Source organism: Anser anser (genome assembly GCF_964211835.1).
Source record: "Anser anser genome assembly, chromosome: 19".
Taxonomy (NCBI): Eukaryota; Metazoa; Chordata; class Aves; order Anseriformes; family Anatidae; genus Anser; species Anser anser.
In genome coordinates, this window is record NC_139740.1 from 5,871,650 (window position 1) to 5,892,835 (window position 21,186).

At 42.2% G+C, this 21,186-nt stretch overlaps 1 protein-coding gene across 7 annotated transcripts in view; it reads left to right on the plus strand.

Moving 5' to 3' along the window:
• Positions 1-3,246: 3,246 nt before the first annotated feature.
• Positions 3,247-21,186, plus strand: part of B3GNTL1 (UDP-GlcNAc:betaGal beta-1,3-N-acetylglucosaminyltransferase like 1) — a 135,226-nt gene continuing 117,286 nt past the window's right edge. Inside the window, exons 1-3 of one of the 7 annotated variants that reach the window (XM_083805761.1) lie at positions 3,247-3,366; positions 19,804-19,920; positions 20,046-20,145. In XM_083805761.1, coding sequence (XP_083661887.1) covers positions 3,262-3,366; positions 19,804-19,920; positions 20,046-20,145 — 322 coding nt within the window. In that variant the 5' untranslated portion in view covers positions 3,247-3,261. Of the gene's footprint in view, positions 3,367-12,478; positions 12,500-12,546; positions 13,030-13,819; positions 15,636-15,700; positions 16,779-16,812; positions 17,307-17,331; positions 18,049-19,803; positions 19,921-20,045; positions 20,146-21,186 lie in introns of those variants that run through there. The other 6 variants (XM_083805765.1, XM_083805766.1, XM_083805760.1 and 3 more) reach the window with 6 other exon arrangements.

Genomic DNA, 21,186 nt, shown 5'->3' on the forward strand with positions numbered 1-21,186 from the left:
CAGGTCCCCCGTGGCAGGTGCCGGGCTCTCCTCCTGCCCTGCCCCGGCCGGGGCTGTGGGGCTGTGGGGAAAGGCGATGCCCTTAGGGCCCGGTGGCTTCGAGGACCCCCTTGGGCCTGCACAGCCCCCGGGGTGCCCCTTGCCCACGGGTGCCAGCAGGGACATGCAGAGCGGGGACACAGCACTGGGACAGGTTGTCCAGAGGGGTTGTGGAGTCTTCCTCCCTGGAGAGTGTCCACAGAGGTTGTGGAGTCTCCTTCCTTGGAGATATTCAAAAGCCACCTGGATGCCATGTTGCACAATGTGCTCTAAGTGATCCTGCTTGGCAGGGTGGTTGGACTGGATCATCTCCAAGGCCCCTTCCAACCTGGCCCGTTCTGGGACAGATGTGGCACCGCACTGCTGCGGGGGGCTCGGCCCGCAGCGGGATCCCCACCAGGCCATGTTCCCTCAGTGGGTGCTGGCTGATAATTTTGCTGGAAGCTTCTTGTGTCTCCATTTAACAGGAAGCACTCAGGGCTCAATCGTATGTGTAAACTCTCCGATGCTTAATGAGCACTCTGCTTACCCCCTTGCCTGGTTTAATATCCCTGTTCTATCCATAGTTGACTTTGGATACTTAAACTTTATGGCAGAGGCCCTTCCGCAAGAAACCAGAGGTAAAGAAACGCCTTCCAGGATGTGTGAGGTCTGCAGGGGGGGAATCGGCCCCAAAACCAAACACCCCAGGCCAAGATAAACAGGGAAAAAAAAAAAAAAAGTAGATGTGGGGATGGGGGGGAAGATCCCAGTGCACACAGACAGCGGTCTGGTGTGCCAGGCCCCGCGCATTCCTTTCGGAGAGGCAAGAAGGGGATCGAGATTGACATCATACATCCACAGATAGGAGAGGGGTTAAAATATTTCCAGATCACTGAGTTTCTTAGTCTCCCGTTGTTCTTTCAAGTGTCTGTCACGCAGCTTTGTTAAGGGCACTGCACGGCTTTTTCTAGGTGAGAGTTCATGGATGAGTATTAAACATTTATGCTCTGTTCACAGTTTGGTGTTACCCTCGTTAATACCTTTTAAAACACCTTGCGAAGTGTCTCGGGTGGCTGAACCAGGATATTCCAGTTCGGAGTGCTTCCTGCCTGCTTCTGCACCGAGGATTAAATCCTCAGCAGCGTATCCCCTTCCATTTGTGGGTTTAGCTTTTCATGTCGTTTTTGTTTTGTAAATTACAGGTACTGTTCTGTTGATTATGAAGTATTAACATAATTACAGTAATTATGTCAAATGATGTAATGCATGTAAACATGTAATTAGCATGCAGGGACAACACTGAGCAAAGCGATGACAACATGCAATAATGCAAAATGCCTTATTCTCCTGGTCATGTGCAGCGACACGGGCTTTAGAGCTCAGTGCCTTGATTATTTCTTTAGAAGGAGGTTTTGTTAGAATGTTTTGCTTCCTGCCCTAGCTCTGGAAAGAAAAGCATACAGAGAAAACACCATATTGCTTTATTCCTCGGTGTGTTTATACGTGCAACCCTCTGAATGCCCCCCAACTTACTGTATCTGATTCCCTTTGCAATACTCTAACTCTCTGTGTTTGTTAAAACAAACAAGTGCCCAGACAGCCACTCACATTACACTGGAACTTTTGAAACTGCCTGAAAACTGGGAACTTTTCAGATGCTGGAAAAGAGCGAGCTGTTCTGCAGTGGCTGCTGCCTCTGGCTTTCCTTCTCAGAAAAGGCAGTGAGTGGCCCTTAGTGCTGGGGGCCCAGGGCAGTAACGGCAACACGGGGGCTCTGAAAGCACTGTTGATCTCCATGCCTTCATGATGCTGCTACAGTTCTTCATCAGACCAAAGCTGACGAGTCTTAAAAGTGACCAAAGCCAGAGGCTGTGGCTGCAGAGCCCGGGCTGGTGGCTGCAGAGCCCGGGCTGGTGGCTGCAGAGCCTGGGCTGGTGGCTGCGGAGCCGTGCCCAGGTTAAGCCTCCCCCAGTTCAAAAGTGAGGGGCAGAAGGAGATAGGGAACCTCTGCAGCGAAGGGGCTGCTTGGTTTGCTCATTTGCATCTCAATCCCCACAATGCTCTTCCGGCTACTCACAGCTATTCCATAGTAGTGCTCTTGGCTGAGATCTGGGAACACGCTCAAAGGGTGAGGCAGCTTTTGGATGCACTGAGCTGTTTTCTGTTTGAGCTGTGAAAAGCAAACATCTTTTCAAGAGAGAACATTCGGAACAGTAATTTTTTGCATTTACAATTCAGAGAGAGCAAAACTTCACTGAAATCTGGGAGGAAAATATTGTATAATGTCAAGAGGAAACATAAATCCTCCGCAGCGAAGGCTTCACACTACCCTGAAAACAGCAGTTGCTGAGTTACTGCACTGGCCTAACGTGGCAGGACTGGAGATATGGGTTCTGGAAACAGCTCTGTGCACTCAAACACTCGAACCCCAATAAAGCTCCCTCACCTTCCTCAAGGAGCAACTCAAAAGATGAGGATCTACACAGTCACTCAGGACACTTGCTTCCAAAGCTACTTTGAGTGTTTGCTTGTCACAGCTTCAAACGCAGGCATAAACAGCGGTGACTTTAAAGGACTCAGAGAGCAGGAGGCTGCAGGAGGAGAACCTGTTAGAGGAGAGATGGCTAATTTGCTTTAGCACTCAGATGTGCACATTCGGAGAAAACAAAATCAAGCGGTGATTAGAGATGGGCTCAAGCTCAGGTCTGGATTTACATTTTCTTCAAAGCACGGCTGTGTTTAGATCTTGGGTATTAGGGACAAAACTCTCCTGCCAAGTTGGGAACCAGCCGGAAGGCACAGTGTAAGGGCACTTTCAGTTGCAGGATTTTGGGTTAAGCACATCTCAGATGAACACGCAAAGCTGGTTTAAACAGTGGGGCAGAGCTAATCTGTTGAAAAGTCTCACTCAGCATTGCAGTCCCGAAGGGAATATATACGGGAGAGCTGCAAACTCCTTGAGAGCCTTGCTGGTCATTACCCAGCCCGTGTGTTGGTTTCGACATGCGTCCCCGTGTTTTGCAACTCCCAGGCAGCTCCCTCTCAGCTGATTTATTTTCACGCTACTCAGCTTGCAGGAGGTGAATCAGGTCCTGTGGCAACCCAGCAGAGCCGGCCGCCAGCGCGGTGGGCAGCCCCTCGCTGCCTGCACGAAGGGAAATCTGAAACTTTAAGGAGGAGGGGGAAGGAGGAGCAGGGGGGTGTTTTCTGGGAAGGCAAAGCCATAGCTAAACAGCACGCATGGCAAGGCAGGAGGGAGAAGAGAGTGGTATAAGGATTCAAACAAGCCACAGAGACGACGAGAAAATTAATACAGGAGCAATACTAAATAAACAGAATTGTAAGGTAAATCCAGCGGACAGGCAGGAGTAAGCAGAGTAATGAAACAGAGAGGTTCAGCAGCTGAATGAATGGAAAAATTTGGGGAATTCTTTTCATTTGGTGAGTGAGGACAAGTGCCACTTGCTCTCACAAAATTAAAATTAGCAGTGAAAATACTTTCATCCATAATTGCACCCTCCTGCTCATTCCTGCTTACTTCTGTTACTACTAATATCCGAGCACAGTTCCTATTACTCCTAAACCACTGCCACTCAGCTCTTGTTTTTCTTGTTTTTGGTTTGCTTGTTTGTTTTCTAATGGAAAACTTTGGAATATTACAGAAAACAACAGGTATTTAAAGGAAACTAAGAACATTTTCCTAAAGGAAGCTAGTGTTAACTGCACGCCTAAAATCAAGCTGTAGAACAATGAGATTTCAGATGGAAAAGGGTCAACGCGAAGATTGCATTTTAAAGAGCAAGGCAGCATTGCAGAAGTGTTGGCAGAGGGGGCCAGGGAGCTCCGGGAGCAAGGCTGCCACGCAGGCAGCTTGGCAGCAGGCAGCTACCCACTGCACCGGCGGCTCCTGCTGCAAGCCCGATGGAGCTTCTGCCTCTGGATGTTTGTGTTAGCATCCCCAGCAGCTCCCACCCAAATCAATGCATTTTGCTGTCAGCACAAAAGTGAGGCTTAGGTGTTTTTAGTGTCTACTAGTCCCATAAACAGAAAAGGTCTGGAAAACAAGTATTATTTGGACGTGTTAACTGCAAGACCTAACGTCAAAATAAATAAATGAAAAGTGGAGATGCCCAGACTTGTGATGTGGCCAAACCAGTAGGTGTACCTCAAGTCACACCTATCGGCTCTCAGCGCATGAGGGAATGTGAAAACAGTGACGCTACCTCTACAGGCAGTGAAGTTCATTTACCTTGAACACTTAAAAGGTATTTAAGGCAAATCAGTAGTTTGGCCAATATGTAGGTATGGATATTATATTTTCTAAATTTCTACACTTCCTGTTGCTGGCAAATAAATATTAGCTTTAGGACACCAAGGACCATTTTCCCATAACACACAGCTTGGTTTTCATCACACTAAGGGCCACAGCATCACAGTAGCAATGGTTCCTGTGCTCTTCTCTCCCCATTTGCCCCCTTTCAAACACCTTGAACTGTTAAGCAACATGGCCCAGGCAGACAGGAATTTGTGTTTTACCCTGTGCACATCAAACTGAAAAGCAGTGAAGGGAATCATGTCTGGACCCAAGCAGCCTATTGAGAGGATCAAAAAGGTAACACAAAGCACAAAAGATGGCTAAGAAACACAAATCATTTGCCATCCCACACAGCAATGCTGTCTCAGGACCCGGGGACCCAGGCAGAGGATTTAGTGCCTAAGCCTAGAGACTCCTCTGGGTTGCAGGCATTAACTCATGCTTGCATGCCTGAGACCGGATAAAGCTGAAGTCAAAAACAAAAACCTCGAAGGAGGCCTCAGCATATTGTTGTTTTGGGGATAGTCCTGTGCATTTCATCCACAAAAATTAGTGTTTTCTTTTCATTTCACAATAACCTAGGTATTCAAAAAGCCTTCCAAAAAGTACTCAGAAACTCTGTGTTTAATCTGAGAACTTTTCAAGAGGACCAATTGTTTGTTTCTACCATCTAATGAACATTAATTTCCTGTTTTAGAAAACGTAATTTATGCCACTGGTGAAGCTGATATTTATCTTGATGCATATCCTCTTGGCTGGCTTAGTTTTTCATTTTCTCCAGCTCCTCCAGCCTGCATGCACTCTGCAACCTGTGGGCTCAGCCTGTGCAGTCAGAAGTACCTCAAACCTATTTGCAAGTTTCCAATGCGCAGTGAGAGAGCCTGATAGTAGTCAGTTACAGTAAAAACAAAGCTAAAGAGAATATTTGTAACAGTGGTCTGAAGACAAAAATATTTTTCCCTTTCTGCTTCAAAACTTAGACAAAACTAATGCAAGTTACGCTAAACAAATCCAGCCCTTGCCAGGATAAACAAACATTTGCAGTGTTGTTTGCTACATGCCTGTCATGAAATAAAGACACTGACATGCATTTTAATGCAACTCTCTGACAAATTGTGAAAAAATAATTGTGCACTGTGTATTTGTTGCTAGGTTACGAGAAGGGAAGAGAATATTTTTGCAGACATGATGAACTAACAAGGTAAATAATTCAACTTAATCATTTGCAAATTTCACACTTAATTTTGAATAGCAGACCTTTTCAGAGCCCGGACCAACCTCAGATCTGATGACAGCAATTTTTTAGAGCAAGGCTGACAAGCTCCCATGCACCACATTTGGCCTATGGGATAGTTTTAATACGACAAACTTCCCCCCAAACACAGCAGCAGTTTTTCTAGAAAAAGGGCAGTGAGATTTGCATCATTGTTGTTAACAGCACATGTATTTTCATTTCTTTTTAAACTCAGTCACTCACTAAATGAAAGACTTCTTAGGAAGTATTGCAGCATTAACAGAGAAAAAAAAAAATAAAAGATCTCTCTGTACATATCCAGTCTGTCTGCACAGAGCTCTTATCAGCGACATTCTGGGAGACATACCACTAATTCTGATTAAAGCAGATCAGGGATTGCCTAACTAATCCATAAATTCCGACATTATTACATATTTGCTTAAGGAAAAACAGTGGATCAAATCACGGAATCAGATGTGCACTGCTCCACAAAGTAGGGTCCTTTGTGCTGCTTTGTGGCAGTATTTGCAGGGCAGAGGGATCTGAAGGAAGGGGCAAAGGGCCACGCATCCCCGGTCCCCTTTAGCACCACCGAGCTCAGCAGCAGGAAACACCCCTCCAGAGACCTGAAAGCTCAGAAGAGAGTCTTTCTATTTTGCAGAGTTTCCAGATAACAAACAATATATCTGCTGAAAGAGTTTCTGTTTTTTATTTATTTATTTAGGCTTTTTCTTTAGATCAAAGCATGTTTCGGCTACAGTGGCTTCATTAGGCCAGATTACACTGTCATTTAGGTGCCTACAAATGCGACCACAGAATTGCCACGCTGATTAAGTAGGGGACTGAGGACAAGGCAAGTTAAGTTCTCTGTCAAAGTCTCTACTCAGTTCTTTGCAAGACCTTCTGAAAGTTGTTTCTCTGTATTATGATTCTGAATTTAGCCAATGGGAAATTCTGAAAATCAATTGACACAAATTCATGTTGCCCTGGCTATTTAGCATCGTAAGAGCAGTGGCAAAGGCAAAACAACATGAAAGCCTGAAGGTATGGTAACAGGCCTTGTTGAGGCTAAAAGTTTTAATACGGCATGTCCCAAGGACAGTGGCAAGCCATGAACTCTAATGAAAACTGGCAAGCAATGACGTGTAAATTAGAAGGTATCTTTACGCAGAAACACCACGACGCCAGAATAAATTTTCATATTTTTAGTGGATGTTGTGGTCAATGAAATTTTCTTTCTTTTAATGCTTTTGGAAGCAGTACTTGTATATTAATTCTATAGTTTCCTAACCTGGTAATTTCAAATAGGAACATCCAAAGTATATAAAAACAGCAGAGAGGAAATGCATATATATATGTATACACATATAGGTATCTTCTGCTTTCTCAGACAGGATTCTGGCTTAAAGTCTGATCAGATCCATTCAAGAGCAAAAAACACCAGTGTAAAGCTTTGAAGGAAAGGGAAACCTCTCTCCTGTTGATTTTACTAGACAACTCACACTCCCAGGAAGAGCTGCAGGAAATTTCTTGTTAGGTATCAAACTTTCTCATTTTTCTCTTCCTTAGCCTCATGCTCACCAGACTGGGTTGGGCCTTATGGGAACCCAAATGCTTGAACAGACACGAAAATCTGACAGTCTGTATTTCTTTTCCCTAGTGGTGACCTAGCTCATGCTAGTTAACATGTCTTATAAGTAGAATTCTAGAGTTCTCACTCATCATTTAGATCAGGCGCTGTTTTTAAATTTTCCTTCTTTTAGACTGCAAGAAGGAGATTACTCTCTTCCGTATCGGAAGATTTATCTCTTATCAGTTATCAGACATCTTTTTTTTATCTGTTTTATACAAAAAGGACAGATCATTTCAAGAGAGAGGAAAAAAAATTTAAAAAAAAAAAAGTAGAACTAACACAAACTGTTGATTATCTTTGTATCTGTAGTTCTATTTCATTTCATGCCTCCCTCACTTCACAGTACTATAACCTTTTTGAATTGCCCTCTGTGATATCCACTCCTTCACTGTTGACCATTGCTCACTTATTCATTGCTTGTTGGATCAGCTGGGCACTTGCACAATCAAGCCTTTGTTATGCTTTCAGACAGGCTGCAAGCCACAATATTGAAGCAGCACAAGGACTGTTTCCTCTGCTGGTATTCTTCTTCCCTTGCATTTAGGAAGGCAGCATCCTAAATGCATGGAAATGCCCATAAAGCAATTACAGCCATAATTCATTTAACAGTTCTCATTTAATTGGTTACCCATAGTCTTTTCCCCTTTAATTGTCATTAGAGAGTGGAATATCCAAAATTATGAAGAGTTTCTGCAAGCTGGTCAACTGAGAAACAAGTATTTTCTTCTTTAAACAGTGCGTTTGAGTGCAGGTTTATTTAATGAATCAGTAGGTGATGGCTGGTGATGCACAGTTAGCAGGGATCCTGCAAGAACTGCTCCCTCCAACCAGTTAATTGGCCCAAACAAATCGGAATGTCGCTTTCTAACTAATAAGCACTGACAATAATGAAGAGCAACTGCAGGGATGGTGGGAAGATAAAGGAATGCACATACCAAGGTTCTGCAACAGTATGAAATGTCAAAGTTCAAGTTTACATGCATAATAACCACAACTGACACATGGGTTTTGGGGTGCATAAATAATTTGAGAACCCAAGACGAGGACACTAACAAATATAACTTTATACATTTGGAGGTTTTAAAACAGAAATGAAATGTTTGTGTGCATATACAGATGTCCTAGTATTTAAATATCCATAGGATCTGTTTCTAGGCCAGTGCTATTGCTGGATTTGGACACCTAAACACCCTTGAGCTCTCTCTCAATAGGCAGAGTATCAGACATAGCACAAGAAGCAATGTTAGCAAAACGTTATTTTTAGTTGATTTCACTTGAAGGCAAAATGAGGATCCTGGCTTCCCAGATGATGAAATTAAATCTCTCTCTCCTCTCTTTCTCTCTTAGTAGGAAAAAAAAAAAAAAAAAGTACCTTATTTGGGAAGGGAGAGTTTAGATAGAAGTTAAGTAGCTGGGCTGATTATGGAAAGAATAAGAGTATTCAGCAGAAGTAGAGTAAGGATTTTGTCGCAGGGAGGGAGAAGCAGAGCCTTTTGTGTATGGTGGTTTATTGCAGGCTCTAATGGCATCAGGATGATGTTACCAAGGAGCTTCTACACAATGAAATAATTTACTGTCATCTCTTATATCCCGCTAGCACAACAATGTGGTCTCCATAGACCTGTCCTAAAGCAGTTGTGATAGCCTAATTCCATTTGTAGTGCTCTGTCACAGAAGATGTCATAACTTTATCTGAAAAATAAATACATACTTGAAACCATTGTCAGCTTATTCACACAAAATTATTGTGAATTGGTAATGTTTTTTAAGAGGATTATTATGTAGTCAGATCTGTTGAGGTCTAAAGGGCTCCAGGCCTTTCTTTCCTTTCTCACACATCCCAGTGCTGGCAGCTCCCACCGTCCCCAGTGCTGTATGGGGCCACAGCTTCTTTGCTCCCCTGAAGCCCGGGAAAAGCTTCAGGGCTGCAGCCCCAAGAGCCTGGGGGTATCATCACCTCCCACTCCCACCGCAGCCCCCACTTCCTCCAGTTGGACACAAGGGCCCATGAGGAATGTCGCGGTCATGAGCCTGGACGGGACAGATGAGCTCACTGGGCTGTGCCTCCATCACTCCCACAGCCCGGGAGCCACACACACTGCTGGGGAAGAGACTGACAAGGCATCACAGATACCCCTTAAGCACCTTTTTGGCTTGATCCCAATAGATCTCGGGGTTCCCAGGTTAGCAGCGTGCTTGTCAGGCTGCTCAAAGGCCTTCCTAGCCCTGAGACTAGTTACAGTCAGAAAAGAAAGCACACAGAAATGGGGTAACAGCTTTTCACTGAAAGAGAACAGTTTCCTGTCTTTGTTCTGCTCACATCTGGTCAATTTTCTGACAAGAATTGCATCTTTACTACTCTTTTACAACACACAGCCAATACAGCTGTAAGGGCGTAAGCTGCTCACTAAAGTAGCCTTTGTATTATCAGCAGAATTATTAACTTAACTGAAGCTGTAAAATCTGTTTTACTGAAGATGTATGAACATCAGAGAACTTTGAATTTCATAACCCAGGGTGAGTCTGAAGAACTGGCATTTACAGGAACATGGAAAAGCCTTTTTTGCTTGAAAATCAAACACCACTGAAGTGGAATTAGTGACAATAAACTGTACTTTAAAACCCAGTTTTCAGAGTAGCTTAGTACTTTAAGAATGATAGAAAAAATATAATAAGATATGATATAATAAGATGTCTTTTATGGGGTAGTATAAAGATTTAAATAACCTATTGAAATCTGTTTTTGATGTAGAGGTATTAAGTAAATATTACCATGTTCTCTAGAGCTATACAATTCTTGTAATCTTTTCTTCAGAGGCCTTTGGTTAATCCATCATTCAAAATGTTATTAATTTCCTTTCCTGTCTGTATGTCATATAAAGATGTGCATCCAATACGTTGCCTTGTGGATCTCTGCATATTATACACGTCCCAGTTCCTGTTATGTATACATTCCTTTGTAGGAATATGATTTATTTCTTTAAGCACTTTCCCATCTTAAAATGTCAGATGCTTCCTGTCCTTATATACAAAGAAGTTTAGCCTCCCAAAGGTATTAAGTTCAATAAAATTCTCACTGTGGACAATATGAATTCAGCAGTGAATCCTTGGGAAATATACAATTCCACCTCTTTACCTCAGCTCTCTAGTGTAACTTTATTTCATAAGTGCTTCACACTTCAGTCATCAAGAAGATCAAACAGAGGTATGGCTTTGAAAAACAAAGAACCTAAACTGAACTTTCTAAAGGTTTACTCTTCTTCAAGTAGACACTTTGATTCTCAAGAGTTATCACTTGTGGTGCACAGGAACTTGTCAAGATTAGGAAAATGGGATTTCAAGGCTAACTTTTATCTATCTTCGTTATCTGAATCTTGTTATCTCTTGTAAATAACATTTTTCCCTCAAATAACTTACTTATAAAACTTTTTCGGTAAGTAAGGAAATTACCATTATTACTTTACTGGGTTTCAGATTGGTTACTTAATAACAAAACCAAACCATATTAACCGAGGTGGTTATACCACAAGCAGTTGCCTATCAGAGGACTTTCTGAAACAGCTTCACCAAAGCAAAAAAAGCAAAGATGCTTCATTATTGCATTTTTTAAATGTGGTATCATATAGAAACATTCATTTCAGAAAAGACGGCCAAATGAAAGTCTAGCTTTGCATAAGACTGCTCAATTTTTGAAGCACTAGGCAAAGAACTTGCTCTGTCAAAGAACCATGCCTCTCCTTTTTCACTGCTGATCTCCTGCCTGCGAGGAGTTAAAGCATCTCCAGCCTCCATGCCATAAAACCACGCTAGCCGTAAAGGTATACCCGGCTGCCTAAGCTGCAGCAGCTAAGAGAAGCACTCAAACAGAACAGGGAAAACCTGCACAAAGCTACGGCGTGGCCCAGCAGGCTGATGAGAGAACAAGAAATGAAAGTGCACACCGGGTGGGATGACTGGCAGTGGTCAAGAAGAGTGTAGGTTTGGGGGTGTGGACCGGTACTGAAATGAACGGGATCTTTCCAGTTCCCCCACAGAGGTACCTAAGTCCAGTACTCAGGTTAACAGAATATTTATGACATTTGCCAACTCATAAAAACAACCACAGGCTTCTTCAGATTGACTCATATACAAAAAAGAAACAAGCAGCAGCAATATCCTCTGTAACGACAGCTAATGTTTCAAGAGAGAAATGTATCACACAACAGCTCTTCTCCTAAGAGCAACAGCATTTTTTTCAGAGAGGTTATTCAAACTCAATATTTCTAAATTATAAGATGTTTTCTTTCAAGCAATTAACCCTGCAATTTCACCAGAGCGTTTGAAGTCTTGAGTACACAGGGAAATTGGCTCAAACAAGTCCTAGGGACTGGTCCCCACTGGTAGTAGCAAAGGAGGTGAAGGCCAAAGGAAGGCATTAGTAACACTTGTGCAACTCCCTTAACAGGGTGTACACATGTAACTAATTGGAAACCAGTAAACAATTCTGGCATTGAAGCACAAAGCAGATAATCTCACTCACACTACCTCGGTCATTTTCTTCTCATGTGGCTGCCTGGAATAAAACTGCTAAAATACTGTTTCCCTCATGCAGAAAAAGATCTAGGGGATATAATAGATCACAAGCTGATTAGGAGTCAACAGTGTCAAGCCATTGTGAAAAAGGCAAACACTGCACTAAGCTGTGCAAACAGGAGCATGGCTTGCAAGACGTGCAGTAATCCTGCCCTGCTCAGCACTGCGGCAGCCCCAGCGGGAGCACGGGGCCTGGCCCCGGGTGTCCTCCTCCAGCCGAGATGCGAAGGGCCCAGAGAGAGTCCAGAAGAGAGATGAGAATAAACAGAGGTGTAAAACATCGCCAGCGAGGAAAGACCTAATGAATCCGATGTGCATAACCTAAACAAGAGGGGGGAATGTAACAACAATTTGCAAACGCATAAATCATGGCTGCAGAGAGGAAGAGAGCGACTTGTTCCCCGTGTGCATGGTGGACAAGGAACAAGCGATTTGGGATGGAGTTTGCAAGGCCTAGCAGGCAAAGGAGGGGTTAACGGAGGCATTAGTGAGAAAGCAGCTGAGAAGGCACACAGCTGCAGGGGAGAGAAACACTCAGGAGAGGGCTATCAGAGGACTCTTAAGGAGGGGGTCCTCAGGCCCTCTTAGGGGGGAGGGGTGCAGGCTTGAAGGATGTTGGGTTGTGTCTTTTACTGGGTTGGTTTAAGAGAGTTTAGTCTTATCTTTGGCAGGTTACTGGCCTGGCCTCTTCTTTTGTATTGATTTGGTGTGTTTGATTATGACAGTGAGTATTCTTTAAAGGCCTCCAAAAAAGAAAAAAGTGGTGTAAGGTGCTAAGGCTTTACTTAAAAAAAAAAAGAAGTAAAGCTTTTCACATCTGGTCTAAAATGTGATCAGAGTGCTGAATCTACTAAAGGAGGAGAAAATGAGGATGATTTTTTGCCTAAGGGAAAACATTTCAGTTCTTACTACTACCAAAGGACTTCAGCTGAGGAACTGTACATTGGGGGCTGAAGACCTTTTTCAGGGAATGGAGATGGCTAGTGAGAGGTTTCTGTATAAAAGGGAAGATGTTAGGCAAGAGATTCAGGCTTGCCAGCTCTGAAATGGGGAGGTGATGAGTTCCAGGATCTTTTTGCTGGGGGACAAAGATCTTAACCTGGCAAACTTCAGGGGGGCTTTGAAATCACAGCAAGATCTAGGTCAGATATCAGGAAATTCTTTTTAAGGGTAAAGATAGGAAGGATTAGAATAAATTTTCTGAGGATGTTATGAAACTTCCATTATTGAAGGGAGGACTTTGAGAATAGGATGGTAAGTAGCTGTGAGGGAATTATAAAGCTGATCTTATCTCAGGGCAGTGGGACTGCTAAATGAGCTTCTGAAGTCCTATTCTGCTCTATAATGCTATAACCAAGAATACTGCATCTCTTTTGTTGCCACTCAGCTGTGATGCTTTATGAAAATAACAGCATTTTTGGAGGCTAAAAGCATTCTTTGAATAGAAGTGGTTTCAAAACTATCTCTAGGCTGAATATTTTACCTACTTTATTGAATGATTCTTTCAACATGGTGTGCTTTGGGACTATTACTGAGGCTTGTAAATTCAGAGACAATGTGTTAGAAGAAACCCCTATACTTGCTCATTCTGTCTTTCCAACAAATATAAAAGCTGCCATTCTCTACAATACCAAATATCTTTGTACAGATAATCTTTCCCTCTCAGTTAGCTTGTCCTCTGCAAAAAGACTCAACCCAAGACTAAATAACCCTAGTGATACCCTACAGGAGCAGTTTTGTTGTTGCTGTTTTTTGGGGGGGGGGGGGGTGTCCACTTTTTTTTTTAAACTTCCAGTGAAATCGTTTGATCTGTGCTCACAACTCCGTAGGTCTAAGTTGTTCATGCTATAATTAGTCTGTGCCATATTTGAAGTGACAGAGTTGAGTGTAATGAAAACAAGGTAACTTCCTAGATGTTATGTCTTTCCACCAAGATCAGAAAAAAAAAATTATTTGATAGCTGAAGCATCCAGAACTTGCAAGCTCACAGTAATGATCCTAAAGAGACGATCAGAAATAAAAGCTGAAGACAAGTATAAGGCGACATGCCTTTGATTCTGCAGCACTTCTAGCTGAAGCAACTGTTGGCGTGCTGTTCCCTACCACTGTGAAAATTTTCAAAGTAAAGCAATTGGAAGTAAAACTAGGCTCAAAGCATTTGTGCTTGCTTCTAAATAAGTCTGTCATGGCAGCATTAGGAGACCTCTTTTCATTCTGACCCACATGAAAGAAGAATAGGCACTGAAACAATGAACTGTTGTTTCAAAAACAACTTAGTTGCCCAAGAACACAGAAATTCCTGGTAGGTTTTCAAAAGGCAGTTAGGTAAAGGCTCTCAGTGGAAGTTAGATGCCTAGGTTGCATTGAAGTCCCACGGAACAATTTTTTCATGTTTGTGGGCCTTTAAAATTCTGTCCAAAAACCTCCAACATGAGAATCCCATTTTAAGTAACTTTATTTAGTTACCCTCTGTGGTCAGCTACAGAATATAACTTAGAAAACATTTCTGGTGGTTTTCATTGGTTCTCTTTCCTTGGGGAAGGAAGCAAGGGTTTTTGCTCTGGGTTTTGTAGGCTGGTTTGCATAATGAGGCATTGGTCTCTGACTGGAACTTTTGTTTGGTTCAGCATGAGTAAAGTAATACTCTTCTACACTTTCTTAGATAAAGCAAGGCATGTAGGCAATGTAAAAGCGCTAGCAGTCTTTGTCGCCAGAAAAAAAGAAATGATCATATTTAGCAACGCTGTTCACAGCGAGATTAAACCAAAGCTGGATGGAAAGAAGCTGTGTAGATAATTTGAAATAGATTCCAAGGATGAATTACTGCTTGGCTGTCTTCCTCACCTCCTCAATTCTCAGATTTGTGTGCCAACAAACATTTTAAGATAACTCTGCTCTGTTTGCTCCTTGAATTGTCTAGCTGTTTAACAGGCTCTTCAGATAAACAGGGGATAATCTCAGGATTTTGCTCAACAAAGATTGCTTTGTGCAAATTTTAAAAATTCTGAATAGGTTGTTGTACAGGGCCTGTTCTCGCGATCCCGTTTAGTTGTGAGTACTTTCAAGGGAGTAAGTGGTTGCACAATCATGGCTGGAGTAAGTAAATGATCAATAATGATATCATTACCATCAACTATTTTCTTTTTTTTTTTTAAAAAAAAAGGTTATTAAAAATACAATGGTAGCACTGAACAGGCCAGTCTTAACCAAGGGAAGTACTAAGGACACAGACAAACAGAATTGAAGAGCATGTGGGAAAGTGCAGGCACATTTATTTAAGACTTCAGCACGTCCCCACACCGGCCCTTCAGCGCTGCCACCACGGGGCCAGCACACCCCTGGGCTGGGCGAGTGCTTGCGGCAGCCCCACACAGGCAGCGAGCAGCCATGCTTGAAAACTTCAAGACATGCGACAGAGGGCGGCCGGGGCAGTCCTCACGGGCCGGGCTCGGCCGCGGGACTGGGCCAGTGCAGCCCTCACGGGCGGGCCGAGCCCCGGGAACGGCCTGAGCCAGGCCCTGCTCCCCTCAGCGCCGCGCTGCTCGCCGCCTCCTAGAGCGGCGCGCACCACCCCGCCGGCGCTTCCGGCCTCTCTGCAACCGCCCTCATCTATCGTTGGTCCTCCGCGCTGTGGCGGCTGCACCGGGCCTGAGGAGGGAGGGGGGGGCTCGGCAGCGGCCCCGCGGCTCGGCCCTGAGAGGGGAGGGGGGCATTGCGGCGGGGCCGGTCCTGAAGAGAAACTGCCTCCGGCCGGGAGCTCCCGAACAGCCCCGCCTCCCCCCGGGGGCGGAGGGGCCATGGCGGAGGCGGGGGGGGCGGCCGGGAGCCCCCCGGCGGGGCAGGGCTGCGGCGTGCAGGTGGTGCGTGGGGCTGGGGGCTGCGGGGGTTCGTCGGGGTTTGAGGGGGCTGAAGGCAGAGGGAAGGGTTTGGAGGGGCTGTGGGGGAAGGCAGAGGGGTGGGTGTGCAGGGGCTGTGAGGGAAGGCAGCGGGGCTCCTCGAGACCTGGTTGTCCTTATAGAGTGAGGCGCTGGGCACATTTGGTTACCTGGGTTTGAAAAGATAGCCTTAAAACTTTCTTACGAAGCGTGATTCTTCTCCCTGGAAGGTTTTATTTTTAATTAGTTTTTCTTTAGCAAATATATACACGTACCCAAACGTATACACATACTGTGGATACAGTTTGGCAGCAATTTATGTTTGGGTTTAGCGAGGCAAACATACTTGTCCTGAAAAAAAGCAAAATAACACAGATTATTAGGCAAGTGAAAATGATGAACTTCACAGAATCTCAGAGCCTAAAAGCAGGTCAAAGCTTGTGTCCTAAAAGTCTTCCTGGGTTCATTTAAAGTATCCCATGGATGAGGTTTGACAAAACTAGCTGGTTTCTGCCAACAACCCTGAGTTTTTAAAGGGTTTGGAATACTGATATGAAAGCCATCATTTAAGAGTAATGGTTTCTGACTTCTGTAAAATTTTCAGTGGTGTTAAAATGATTTTTTTTTAAAATTTATTTTCCACATTCACATATGGAGATTGGTAAGAGTCAATGTGAACTGGAATTTGCCGAAGCTGAAACTAACATTTCACTTTGGGGTTGTTTATGGTGTATGCCCTCAGTAGAGGAGGTAACACCAGAAACACGAGGTTTCTTGGGTGTAAAAGTGAGTTGCACAGTTTCTGTCACTTTTTTTAAAACTCACATTTCTCCAACCTTGTGATCGATGTATTGTTTTTCAGTAGCGTAGCTGAGGGAAGAAGGAAAGTTTTGTTGTTGGGTAATACATTGGTAGAAGAAACAGGATTGAACTGCCTGCTAATCAGTTAGCATTCTGTCATTTTGCCATACATCAAAACTCACCTAGCGGAGCAGCCATGAATCATCTTCAGCTTAGTCAGGGCAAAACGACTTCACTAAAACCACCTAAAATCACTTCAGGCCTTATTCTAGAACTTTGAAGTCCAGAGGAAATCAGATGATGTCACAATGCTCCAACCCAGATCAGGTTCATAATGTTCATGATGATCATTTAACTGTTGTGCTTGGCTGTTAGGCCATGAAATGCTCCTCTGCTGGATTTTGCTATAAATAAGTCTCAGGTAATGAAAGAATAATTCTGACTCAGTTAACCTTATAATGACAAAAATACATTAGTATATATAATTCATGTCCCTGTGTTGACTCAAAATTATTGAAAAGAGCATTATGCGCATTTTACGTTCTCTGTTGTGGCGACAGTTTTCAAATATAAAAATGCTGCAAAGAGAACTCAAACAATAACCTGTGCTGTGAGTGGGCAGTAAGAGTTAGCATCAACTGAGCAAAAGGCTTTAAGACTTTAGGAAAACTGTGTTCCAGGTCTCCCTTAGAGACCTGCTTTTAGAGATTGCTTTAGCAAGGCTGGTGTTTCTCACTGGAGACTGTGGTTTGTCAGCAGTGACAGAGCTGTTGTTGGTTTTGTCCTGGGACAGAACATCTAGACAGGATCTCTTCAGTCTACTACCAGATGACGTTTTTCTACAAATCTGCAGCTGTACGTGAAATTTTGTGTCCAAGTTCACGTTTTTCTCTCTTTAAATGAACCAAGGTGTCTGGAGTGCTTTGGTACAGTCACACAATGGTAAAAGTCAGTTTATAGGTACCCAGCTTGGGGCAAGTGCCAAGTACAGCTTTTAAGGCTGGCTACAAACGTACAAATGAAGTAGAGAGAAGTGAAAAGTTAAACTCTGTGGTGTATTTCTCTTTGGCCTAAAAACAAAACAAAAAAACATAAATGCAGAAAAACAGTAAACTGATTAAGAATGGTAGAACCCAAGGAATTTCTTTAGTATCGTGTGTTAGCAGTACTCAGGCATTTCAATCATATTGCTGCGTACAGTTATTTGTATGGATTTGTTAATTTTTCAAGTTTTACGTGGCAGCATCATCAGCAATTCAGTGCTGTACCGTATTTTGATGGGCATGTAGCTTACCGTTGCTCTGACAGTTGTGTGGAAGTAGAACTTGCTCATAGGAAAATGTTCAAGAGCATGCTAATCTGTTATTAGTGGCTCTGTTGAGATCAGAGTTGGTGACCTCAGGTATTTATGGATTGCTTTTATCTGTGCTGCCGTTAAAGTACTGCTTTTACTGTTTTCAGTTCAAGCTGAGCAGAAAAGTCCTTGAATGATGATTTGCACTGCTGCTCTGACTGAAAACAGGAGCTCACTATGGAAAAAAAGCAAAGAAGTTCCAGTTTTACAGTTTTCAAACCAATGTCAAGCCAGTTTGTGACGGTATAGTCAAAATTGTACTGAGTTAGGTAATTAAAAAAAAAAAAGATGAAGAATCATTGACTATTCTGGATGTCCAAAACTGCATAGGAAAAATTGGAGAATACTCTTCTTTCTGAATATGTTAGATTGATTAGCATGAACATTTAGGGTCTTATTTTAATTGCAATCTAAACATAAGGGATATTAAAATCCTGAGCAGTTTGGATATATTGGTTTACAATCTCAGGCCTGCTTATTTGTTGAAGTCTAAATACCCTAATGAGCCATACTTCTGAAATAATCTTTTTTTCTGTGTTGTATTTTTTTTGTATTCAACTTGACTTTTTTTTTTTACCTTGTCCTTATTTTACTTGCTTATCTCTCTACAACAGAAGCCAAAGACTTTCTTTGCTTAAAAATGTAGATACCTTTGCCTCTACTAGTTTTAAATACCCTTTTTCCTGTCACAGCATCCTGCCAAAAATCAGGATGTTCATTCATTTTAGACCAGTATAGTTTTTTTTTATTTTGCTGTGAAGTGCTGTTAAGTTTTTTATTTGTTAGTCATTGTTACTGTACATTGTACTCTGCGATATCTGAGTGTACATATATTGTACTGTGTAAAAAGAAAGAAAAAAACAAAACCAAAAAACCACTCGGTGTGCACAAAATACATCTACCTCCTAATGTGCGCATTTGTGTGTGTTTGCACGATGTGCGTGTTTTGCACGATGTGCGTGTACTCAGCTGTGCACCAGATCTGTAACAAGTCCATTTTCAGTGTTCATCTGGTAGATTCTCAAGATTCTCACATGCTCACAGTAGGAACTGATCGTCTGGTTCTTCCAAGTGCGTGTTTATGGTTACACCACACGATAAGGAGTTTGAGTTCTGTTTCTAGGAACTTCTTAAAATGTCCTGTGAGACTTCTTACAAGTTACTTGGGCTCTTTGCCTTAAATTCCCCATCTATTATAAGGCACCTGAACAGGTACTGGTTTGGCCTCCCCCTTTACAGACATTGCCAGTGTACTGTTACTCAGGCAAATTTCCTAGGACTGGCATGCTGTGAATGGAAGGTATTCTTTTTGAGATATAGAAACAATTTTGGGGGTTAAAAATGAGAATACTGATGAGTACTTAAACAGAGAAATTCCTCATCTGTGATTTCTAACCAATTTTAAAATGAATATTTCAGATAAGTTTTCACACTTCATGCTTATGGGGCTGAAACAACAGAGGCTATAGGAGGAAAGCCTGTAGTTGAAATGAGAGACTAAGGAACTATGTCATAACTCATCTTCTAATGTGTTTGATATCAATTTTAGATAAAACCATATAAAAAACTTGTCTAGAGTCCAAGGATTCAGGCTGCACATATAGTATCTCCAGTTAGGTAATAAGTCAGAAGAAAAATTGATGAGTAAGATCTCTTAATGGAAGATAGAAGTAAAGAGTGTCTTATGAAATGGAGGAATACTGGAAGCAAGTTAGTGTCGTGCTATAGATGGTTTGTCAGCATTTTTCGTTCAGTAGTCTCTTGTTTCCTTGGAGATCTACCAAAAGTAGAACTCAGCAAATGTGAAGTTTGAGAGAGGTGAAAGCAAATCATGTATTTAAAATAAAAATAAAGGTACCTTGCCTACTTCCATATTCTTGTGATCCCTTTTTGGTGAAAGTTAGTTTCAGAAAGATCTGGCACTTCTCCTTTTTAATGAATATTCTTGTAGTGTAAGGACAAAAATAGTGCTTACTGACTTTTTCTTTTTTTTTGTAGTCTGTCATTGTGCCTGTTCACAATAGTGAATGCTGGTTAGATGAGTGCTTGAAGTCTGTCTGGGAACAAGATTTTAAACAAACCATGGAGCTGTCAGTTTTTAATGATGCCAGCAAGGTATGTTTCAGACCTTATTGAAAATACTGTCCAAGTCAATACCGTCTCTGATAGAAATTTTTATTTTGGCTGTTTGGTTCACCACATAAACTAGAACAGCTACACCTCTGTCATCATTTTTCTAGGACAGTTCAGCTGAAATCATTGCAAAATGGAAGGTCAAGTTGGAAGATGCTGGTGTTCCAGTAATCATCGGTAGCAATAATTCTTCTCAGCCTCGAGGAGGTATGTAACTTAATAGTGATTTTTTTTTAAGAGGTAGGTTGCTATGATAGACATCACTGTTTTACTTTAAGAAGTGTCTTAGTAGCCACTTGCATTGCAATGGAAAAAAAACACATTGGATGCGGAGGTCTGGAAAACAAAAACTCATTCCAATTTAGAATTTGGCCCTGTTGTTTTTGGCTCCATAAGATTTGTTTATATGGCCAGGAAAGAAGAACTTGGCTTGATACTTATGCTCTACTCAGCAAAAGAATTTTGTTTAATTGAACTGTACACAATGTTGTTAATGCTTACAATTTTACTGTGGCTTTCTGATATCTGATTTATCTTCAGAAGATAGGTCTTAAGAAAAAAGAAATACAAGATTTCTTACATAATCATTTAAAAAGTAAGTGCTTGTCAGGATTGTAGAACAGACCCTGAAAATGTGAAACAACGACTAACAAGCAAAATTATGTGAAAAGGTTTATTTTCCTCCTGAATCTCAGTCCTGCTTCTTAGTCACTTGAACAATTTCCCCCTTTCCCAAGATGCATTCCTTGGAGTAAAGTCCAACTTTATAAACAACGCAATTTAATTGAAAGTCATAGATTTTTTTAATTTTTTTTATTTTTTACTCATTAATGGCTGTGGAAAAACTTGGCCATGTTCCATAATGTGGAGATTGCAGGTTTCTTACTGCTGCCATTGCAAAACTGTACTGATTTAAAACAGTTTAATTTGTGGTCCAAGCCAAATGAAGAGGTGGTTCTGTGGTTTTGCAATTGGGCTGTAAATAACAGTCATGTTGAATTATGAAGTACTTTGCTGCTGGATGAAGATACAGATGGTTGGATATGAACTGTAAAACTTCTGTGTTTTTAATTTTAATCTCACTCTTTTTGTCAGAAGTGGAGGAAAAGCCAGTGTTTGCTTTTTTTAAAGGGGCAGAGGCCTGGGGTGAAATGGAAAATGCATTTTTGATACCACTTTGATCAGATCAAAACAGAGCTTTAAAACAAGTTTTGATGTGGGAGCTAAAAACTCGCACTAAAACTCCTT